This window comes from Thalia democratica, chromosome 2 (assembly GCF_965202585.1).
Source record: "Thalia democratica chromosome 2, ktThaDemo2.hap1.1, whole genome shotgun sequence".
NCBI lineage: Eukaryota > Metazoa > Chordata > Thaliacea > Salpida > Salpidae > Thalia > Thalia democratica.
In genome coordinates, this window is record NC_139166.1 from 45,654,954 (window position 1) to 45,665,185 (window position 10,232).

General features: G+C 26.2%; 1 protein-coding gene across 1 annotated transcript; it reads left to right on the top strand.

Annotated features, from left to right (window-relative positions):
• The first annotated feature begins 1,312 nt into the window (after positions 1-1,312).
• On the top strand, positions 1,313-8,710 carry LOC145828614 (uncharacterized). Its single transcript, XM_082936371.1, has 13 exons — positions 1,313-1,316; positions 1,551-1,693; positions 1,857-1,958; positions 2,132-2,269; positions 2,848-3,041; positions 3,409-3,540; positions 3,852-4,068; positions 5,302-5,558; positions 5,940-6,036; positions 6,159-6,270; positions 6,681-6,829; positions 6,943-7,048; positions 8,610-8,710. Exons 1-13 carry the CDS (start codon positions 1,313-1,315, stop codon positions 8,708-8,710), a joined length of 1,752 nt encoding a protein of 583 aa, XP_082792497.1.
• The last annotated feature ends 1,522 nt before the right edge of the window (positions 8,711-10,232 follow it).

Here is a 10,232-nt window from a genome sequence, read left to right on the forward strand (position 1 = left end):
AATATAATTACTAATTAAACAGATATTAATATTTATCATAAAAGAAGTTTGATCAAGTAAGAAGTGCTTACTTATTTATAAAAGTGCTTGAGTTCACATTAAAATAATCTTTGGAAAAAAATTGTTTTATAAATTTACAAAAAAAAATTGAACGATAGTTTTATAATGAATCACAACAATTAGTTCATTTAGGTAAAACAAGAGACAAAACAAACATTTTATAAACTCTCAATTTAAATTGTTTAATTACTCGCGGGCCGGACTGTATAAAAAAGTTCTTCCGAGAGCCGTAGTTGTTTCAAGTTATTTGAAATAATCAACAAAATAAAAACTATTTTAGACTGAAAATGTAAAAAAATAAGCAAAAATCGAACATTAGTAATAAGAAATTATTGATTTAAAAGACTAGTTTTAAGCTATTAGCAGAAAAAATTAACTTAAAACTGACCGAAAAACATTCTGACCTTGTCAAACATATAAAAAAAGAGTGAAACCCTAGTTTTTTGTTTATGTTTTTACGCATGATAATTTTAGTTTTTAATGTATAAACAACATTGATACATTGCAGTCACTATTTTGTTATATATTTGACTAGGTCAGAATGTTTTTCTCACCGAAACCGGTAATAAAAACAAGGCTGATTAGCAAATTTATTATTTATTATTATTAAAATAAAAGTTAACCAATCTATTTCAAAACTAAGTTTAACAATTAAATTTTAGTATGTCAGTTAGCAAATCATCTTTTTTGGTATGGCTTCTAGTGCTTATCTAAGAGTTCAAAATATTTATAAATTATTTAAAACATTGCACATCATCTAAAAAACTTGATATAAATACATCATTTCGTTTCTTATATTAAGGGCAAGATGAAATGATAAGGCGTTTGTTCTCATAACGAATGTGATAGAACCGGAAGTTTTTCTATGTATTACTCTTTGAATCCTTTTTCAAAGCATATTGCATTTGTAAATGTAAACTAAAAATAAAATTAATTGTTTATCCACTTTGTTTAAGAAATTGTATTTTTAACTTGAAGTAGTACTGTAAGTTATGTTAGAAAGAGATGGTGTTTATAAAAGTAATAAAACTTATTTTGTTTAAATTTTTTAGCATGTTACTAGAAATTATTATATTTTTGATAAATATATTGTTTTCAAAATATGAAGAGAAGAAAGTTATCTGTTGTAGCAACTATAGACCATGCAATTTTAGAGGTAATATTTTAAGCTATTTGTTTTTTTATTAAACTACGATTGAATTTTCATAAAACTAAAATAAACAAAACTTTAAAGCTTTAAAATATATTTATAATGGGTGGGTGTCACAGTTGCACGAGGGGACACTTTTTCACAAAGTAAGCACTTAAAGAGGTACGCATCAGCGTAAAGTACGGTGCGCAGTTAACGCGGGTGCGTAGCTCTTTAAGTGTGTACTTTGTGAAAAAGTGTCCCCTCGACTTAGTTAATCTTTTTATTCTATTTATACTTATCTAAAGTAAAAACTATCTATGTTATTGAAAATAAAATTAAAATTTAGAATTAATTATAGGTTTTGAAGATTTTGAGCAGCCAAATATATTGCGGTCTACAAATGGAGTTTTGAGAGTAGAACTGAATGTGCAAGTAGCTGAAATAGAAATAGATTGGATGAAAACAATGCGAAGAACTTACAATGGAAAACTAAACTCTGATGTTTGGCTCGTTCACCGTAATGATACTATTCTATTAAAAATTGTTAGTATAAAAATATACTTTTGTATAAAGTTTTTAAAACTTTGCATTAACTAAATCTTTTTCTGCCTTCAGTACTAGATATTTAAAAGTTTGAAATACTGACAGTCGAGCATTGTAACAGGTGAACCAGCTGGGACTACCTGACCCAGCAGCTCCTTTGAACTCATACAGATTTCCAAACACGACAAATATTCATACTCACGGTTTACACATCGATTCACAGGTAGATTATCAATTTCTTATTATATTTCATCTATAAGAAAAGATTAAAAATGTTTTTAACTAATGTTTTATTCTAAAAAAATTAAAAAAATGTGCTGTATTAGAAGTTTGAAATGAGCGTAATTTAATGCAAGTATAACACAAAAAAATAGAAACTAAAAAATTCTTTTTAAGGACCCACAAGACAACGTGTTCCGCCAGGTGCCGCCGGAGAGTATAGCTAAGTATGAGTACAAAATAAATGCTTTACAACCATCAGGAACTTACTGGTACCACCCACACTTTCATGGCGCGACTGCATTGCAAGTACTTATTTTGTAAAAATGAGCCGCATGTTACATACAATGAAGTATACTAAGAATTGGCAGCCTTTAATATGTAATGGACATAATAGAAACTCGTAAAATCTTGATATTTCGCTCATTAAATAACTTGTTAAAAACAGTATTTCGCAGTCTGCGGAATTTAATGAGCTTACATTAAAAATATGCTCTAAAGTAATGTAAAAAATATACAATTATAAAATAAACTATATAACTTACTACTAATTTTATTAGCGATAGACCAATAAGTCTTTATAAAGGTATTAATTAATCATCAAAAATGTTTTTCACAACTTTTAATAATAAAACATGTTTCTGACTGAATCTCGCCAAACACTGTTAGCCTTACTTATTTTTAAGTATTTATAAACTATAAAAAGTTTAAAAAGTAGATTATTACAGTTTAAAAGCATCTTCTTTTAATTTCAACTATCAAAAAACTTTATTTTTTTCCTTAAAAGATTTGCGATTAATAAAAGTTTTTTTGTGAATTAAAAATGTATAAAGTTTAGATTTAACAGCTCTATGTAGAAAACTAGCTCACAACTTATCTACTTAAAGAGCAACGGAGGTATGGGTGGGGCAATCGTGATATCGGACGAGAAAGAAGAAACTCCGGTCTACTTATGGGAGGTTTCATGTCCGACCAGTTGCCAACATGATATTATTCTTATGCTGCAGCCAGTCCTAGTGTATGCGGATAAGAATGGTAGAGGCTATTCACAGATGCAGAAAAAAATTAACGACTCTTTACTTTTTAGGTATAAACGTTTTTTGACTTAAGTACATAAAACTTGTTTTTAAACTGTTACAAAACAGTTTTTCAAGAAAAGTAAAAGAATTTCAATCAACAAAAAAATATGCGAAAGTCTACGGAGCAGAAGCCTGCACTTTCGTATACCGTGAGACAAGCTCAAGTTTAACAAAAGGGTTGCTCATACCAATTCGATCATCAGACCACAAGCTTTGGTAGACTGAAACCGGTTTCGTTCTCTCGGTCTCAGTCTACCGAACCTAATGTAATTAAAAAAAATATATTAATCTAGTTTTTTTTAACTTATTTAATACATGTTTAAAGGGTTAAAAAACACTATAAAAATGTTTAAAGACAATCGTTTTAATTCACAGGTTAAGTCAATACATAATTTCAAAAGAAGAAACCTTTGAAGATTATGCTGAAAAGAACATTAGACACTACACGACTAATGGGAAATTATGGCCGAAGCTAATTATCACAACAAATCAAAGGAAGCGTTTTCGGTAAAACTTTTTTTTATTTTATATTTATTTTTTATTTATTTAATCTGTAAATTATTAGGCAGTTTATTTCTAAGTATAAGAGGTGTACATAATTTTTTTAATATATAGAAACGTTGCTATAAAAACTTAAATAAGTGCAACTTTATTCGCTTAAAATGGTATTTTTATTAAATCTAAATTGAAATTAACAACTTTAAGTATTTAAAAGTTGAATATGTTTTCAATATTTCCTAAATTAAATTGAATAAAAATGTTTAATCCGTCTATCATAACAAATAATAATACATTTGTAATAAAGTTTTTTACATTAGGTTTATAAACGGTGGTGGAGTTGACGTCTTAATATTGCAATTGTTTCGATTACGTTCCGGTCACTTGAGTCCAAGTACGAACTGCGCTTTGTACGAAATAGCAAATGATGGAATCTACTTTGACTATCCAGCAAAATTGCGTTTTAACAAAACAGTTTTGCCTCCAGGAAGTAGGGCTGACTGGTTAATTTCTTGTAAAAACCCAGGAGTGTATGAAGTTTGTTTAGATAGTTGGATTTTTTAATAATTGAACTTGTAATTAAATATAGTCCGACGTAGACAAAAATAAAATTTATGCAAAGTCTCTAAAAATTTCTCAAATGATCTTATTTATTAAAAATAACGATTGATTAGTAAGTAAAAAAAAAGTGCAGTAAACAATAAGTACGTGAACCAACAATTGTCAAAAACAATATTAATTACATTAAAATATAGTTTTTACCTATAACAAATCTAATTAATCTCAGTTTTTGTGTTAGTTTATATAAAAACGTGAAATAGTTTTATATTTTCTTGCTTAAGTACACATAAAACTTAATTTTAATTGTTTTTAATTGAAGGTTTACCAAAACTTTCTAATCTAGACATATAAGCATACATAAGCTATTTTGTTTTTGATTGTAACTTAACCTTAATTCCATTAGTTTTAACTAAATAAAAAACTAGTACAAAATATATTTTGAGGTTAAATAATAAAAAACTATTTTTAAGAATTTTTCTGCAGTAAGTTTATAATACTTTGTATTTAATGTAAGCAAAAGTTGCCTTAAAAAAGTTTCAGTAACTTTGAAAGTAATAAATTTTAAACAGTATTATACCGGATAAAGTTATCTATTTTGGATCTAGCCCTAACTTAATTTAAATTAATTTTCATCTAAAGTCAATATAAAACAGCATATTATAGTAACACTCCCTCAAAATTTACTATATTTAAATATCTACTTATTTTAAACATATTTAATACGCATGGACATCATTAAATATATATTCAAATTTTATGTCTCTTACATTAACAGCACATCTCATTTAATGACAACCAAACAAAAGTAGTGATAATTCTTCAGAAAAAAAAGTGTTATATGTAAATATTTAGCCGGATGTCCTATGTTTTTACATTTTAGTTAGTTAGCACTTTGCTCTTAAAGTTTTTATTTTTAAAAACAAATATAAGTTTTGTTTTTAATTTTTAACTGATTTTGAAACTTAAAAACTGATAAACTCCAAAAAAATCTTTACAGAGTTGCTTATACTGTTTATTAAATATCTAAACTAATGTTTTAAAATGTCTTTTTAGCTCAAAACCGATCCCTATACATCTTGTCAAACCAAATTTAAATTGTTTTCGTTACTAACTTGTAAGTTATAAAACAACGTTTTACTCTGCAGTCATTTAAAAACCTATTTTTAGTTGTTTTAAATCAACTTTATTTCACTCCATCTTGTTATATAGATTCATGCAGTAAAACAGACTGAGCAAGAAGACTACTCGTTAGGAGGAATTTCAGCGTATCAAGGTAGGATTCTCAGGCTTCTTGTAAAACACAACTACGAAAAAACGGATCTTACCAAAATAAATGGAAGCTTACCATTACGACCGAAATTCTTACGTGATCTATCAAAAGATGAAGTTAATTCTCAATTCATTGTTGAGCTGAGTTCCAATCTGAGACTCAACCGTGAACAATTTGTAGATGCAGTTAACTATAAGTAGGATTGTTTGGAGTCCTTAAAACTTAATTTCCTTTTTAATTATAATTAATTAAACTCAAAAGTTTTTGTGATTACGTAGTAATTACGTGAAGAAATATTCTAATAAATTTTTACTGATTTATAAAATAACTATAAAGCTTCTACTAACTAGCTTTTAAAAGCTTAAAAGTATAAACAAACTTAAAGTTTTTACTTATTTAAAACATTAAAAAATATATATTTAGACGCTAATATTAACAATAAATAACATAAAAAAGTTAGCTAAATTCGCTACTAAACTTCACAAGTTATAGATGTATATGTTTTTAATTTAATTACTCAATTAGTGTTTGTGGTTGCTTTGTTATTGTGAAAACAAACAAATAGCTAATTAAATAGGTTCGCATGCGAAGAAGGGAGTGTCCAGGAATGGTTTCTGGTAAATTCTGCCACTGATGCTGTTCACCCCTTGCATATGCATGTCAACAGTTTTCAAGTTTATATTTTTATTCTTTTAAAAAAATTGTTATTATCTACTTTGTAATAATAAGATTAATAAACATCCTCCAATGCATTTTTGATGTTTAAAATACTTCTTTATGATAATAACGTTTATAGATAATCGGTTACAACAAATTTAATGGACCAATCAACAGCAAGAAATCAAACGCCTTTTTTGATTTACAAAGTCAAAGAATGTGTGAAACCCAATATACTGGATTTGAAAAAAGTCTGTTTTGTTAAACACTATTCTAATTTTTTAAAACTAAATTGTTTCAATTAACTGAAAGTTTATTTACTACCAAATAAACTTATTTATGTATATAATTCTAAAACTAAATCAATATTTTTAAGTCAGTAATTTATTTATTTTCAAAACTAGTAGCTAAGGTTTTTCTAAAAAGATAAAACTAAAAGCCTGATTTTCGGTTGTAACATCTTAAAATTAAACTAAATATGATTTCTGTTACAAATAAGAAATTAGTGCATATAAAATAAAATTATTTTCCAGTTAAATTTTATTAAGGCCCAGCATAAAAAGCTAATTTATCGGGACATATAGACATATTTTTTTTACTAACTACAAATAATTGCGTTTCAAATAAGATATTAAAGTTTTAATTGTGCTTATTACTCAAGATGCCTCTTACGCGTATCCAAGCTCTGAAGACCTAAAGTATCTTGGCCATGAAACAAGGTTCAAAAGTGCTAAAGAGGACTCCATTGGATATGTATATGGCAAGCGTTTTCGAGATGTTATTGTAGTACCTCCTTTGTCAAACATTACAGTAAGACATGTCTGTATAAAACATTATACTTTGAACGAACAAATCATTGTCAAAATTATTGCGTTTGATACCTCATTAGACCACATATCTAGCTTACACCATTACGATTTCAGGTAAGATTCGTTGCCGACAAGTACATAGGAGGTGTTGTGGTTCATTGTCATATTTCCCAGCACGAAGATGTCGGTATGCTTTTCACATACAATGTCGTATCTCCAGGTTGATGATACAATTTTTTTATAAAACTAAGTGAAAACATAAGTTATGTACATGTTACAAAACCTTAGATAGCTTATTTAAAGTAAATCCTTTACTTCGAGCGAATACTTTTATACTAATTTTTTATGCTAAACTTAGCTGACTTAGCTTATGCCAATAAATAATCAAAAGTGTTGAACAATTAAAGTTAATTGTTTCTTTGAAATTAAAAAACTTTTGTTCAGATCTCTATATAGATATTTATATAACATTACTGAATACGACTTAAGAAAACTACTTTCAGTTACTCAGCTATAGAGTTGTTTTGATAGAGTGTTTTTCAACTTTTCAGAATAGTATTTATTTTTATTTTGTGTTAATAACGAGCTTGTAGTAAAATTTTATAATTTATTATAATTAATTTATTTCATAGTACAGTAGACTACCGCTTAAGTACGCACTTTTTTTGGTACGCACCTCGCCTTAAGTACGCACTTACCTAGAAAGACAAAAAAAATTCTAAATTTTCTTAGACTTAGATTTTTTCTAAAGATTTGTTCCATAGAGTCATTTTCTGACACTTTCCATCCATTTTTCTAAATTTCTCTAAACTTTTCTAAAATTTATAAATCTTTTTTATTCAAAAACTTTCAGAATATCTGCAAAAGAAAGGCTAATTTTAATGTGACATAATACAAAACTAGTTAACCACAAAAACTAGTTACAATTTTTATAAAGTCAAAATAAACATATAAAAAAAAGAAACAACAACAAAAAACTAAGTTTAAAAAAAGTTAATGAGCACCTTATCATTGTGCACTTATACTATAAATGTTTCTACTCATATAATTTTTTTTTACAAAAACAGTCCTGAAACGTTTTTCTTTCAAATAAAATAAAATCAAGCACTTTTTAGCTAACGGAAAATTATAATAAATGTATTAAGTAAACTAAACTTAGCTTGACTAGCATTATGTAGAAACTTTTTATAGAAAAAATAAATCATTTTAAAAAATAATCTAATAAAAAAATTTTCAGATTAGAGTTATGTATCAAATGCTATTTAAAATAAAAAGACTTAATTATTTGGCTTAATTATTTGGTGGCTAGTTGTAAGAAAGAAAACAAACAACTAAATTTCATATTATACTATGTCGTCAAAAAGTACGCACTACCCGTGCTAAGTACGCACTTTTTGGTCGGGTTCAATTTGCGTACTTAAGCGGTAGTCTACTGTAAACTATTTAAGCTGTATCTTTTTACTTTTTTATTTTTTAAAAACACTTAAGGTATTTTGGTATATTTCAAAAGCTAGCTAAGATGATTAAGTTTTTAAATTTTTTTTTTTTTTATAATTATTCAACGAAACAAGTTCATTTAAGTAAGTACTGCAAGTATCAATTTTCAAATACCACTATCAAACTTTTTATCATTTTAAAGTACTTGTAAACTCTCTTGTTATAAAAACAAAAGTAAATATAAAGCTCTCTTGTTATAAAAACAGTTGTAATTTCGATTTGAATATACGTTGAATTTATAAGTTTTAATAAATGAAAAATGGTTTTAATAATATTTTTATTAGGTGATGAATTAGCAGCAAACATTGCGGACAAACATGGAGTTTACCCAAGTCAATGTTGGAAAAACACCACTTACCCTTTCACGACTATGAACGCTCTGTGAATGACACTTCTTACAAAAAAGAAATTACCAAAGTTCTATTGTGATTTTAACAAAAGCGTAATTTCTTCTTAACGTTTTTTGTCTAAATTTGCTCAGATATCACAAGAAAAAAGATAAAAATAAACCATTGTGAATTTTAACAAACAACAATTTATAATAAGAGCTTATTACTAAGATTATTTTTTACAAATTAGTATATTCTTTTAGATTAAAAGCACTTTTGAAACTTTCCTTTCAATAAAAAAAACCTATCCTTTATATTTACATTGTTATGAATAAACAAACAAAGCAATTTAAACAAATAAAGTCTTTTTGTTACCAATTTCAACTGCGCTTACTTTAAAAATTTTAACTTTGTTTTTTTATTGATCTTAAACATCGTCTTATTATTGTCAACCACAGCCTCAGACTACGTGTCAAAACAAAGCAGTTAATGACGCAATTTCTACAATTTTGTGTCATTACTTCGAAGCAAAAATTAGAGTTTACTCCCTACATTAAAAAGTGCACACGTGCAAATTAGTTTCATAAAATTAAAATTTTATGGTGTTATTGTTGCAATAAACTTAGAATACAATCGAGTTCTCAAATTAGTTCTTCTCAAGGTTATAAATCAAAATAAGCTTTAATTTTGCGTTTAGTAAAGTCAAAAATCAAAAGACTAAAAAAAAAAATACTTTCAACAACAACTGTATGAAAAAAATTAAAATAGCTAAATTTATTTTTCATGTAAGACTTAAATCAAAGACAAAAATATATTTTAAGTCTCACCAAAAAATTATTAAAATAACATTTTTTCCAATGAAAAACTATAAATTAACAACTGCATTCGTATAGACTTATAAACTTTGTGATTAGAATTTCAAATAGTTTTATAAAAACTCTTTAGGAAAATTTGCACTGACATTAAGAAGCTTATTTTATAAGATTTTTAAAATAAAACTTCAGTTTTAGTAGCTAGTTTTGTAATTTTTTTTTTAGTCTGTTCATTTTTGAGTACAACTTTTTAAAATATTTTTTCCAAAAAAAATCTTATCTTAGGAAACTATAATGAGTAGTATTGTCTTCATAATGCACTAAACTTGTTTAATAAATCAAAGATGATAAAATAGAATATTAAAAGATGATAATGCACTTAAAGATTATATATTAAAAAAACGAATAATAAAAACTAATGAAGTTAAAATATATTGTCTTTATACATTTTAGTATAAAAAATAAGCTGCTATACAGTAAGCAGAAAAAACAGTCAAATACAAACACTTTTGTACGTATCTTATAAGTTTTAAAAATATAAAGGATTACATTTTTATAAAATTGAAAGTTTTTACAGTTATAAAAGTTAAAAACTTTAGATAACAAACTTTTATGTAAAAATTATAAAATAATAACGATTACAAAAACTTTGAAACAAATCACTTAAACATTAGTTGAATTAATTAAACATGCATAATGACTTGGTGTACAATTTAATCTTAAAGTACTTTAAATGAAAATTAACCTTTAGATTTTAATTTAACCA

Bases quoted from the DNA above. Each gene is read 5' to 3' on its own strand.
- LOC145828614 (XM_082936371.1), top strand. The intron at 6,037-6,158 runs GTTTATATTTTT...TAACGTTTATAG, and splicing joins TGCATGTCAACAGTTTTCAA to ATAATCGGTTACAACAAATT. The intron at 7,049-8,609 runs GTTGATGATACA...TATTTTTATTAG, and splicing joins ATACAATGTCGTATCTCCAG to GTGATGAATTAGCAGCAAAC.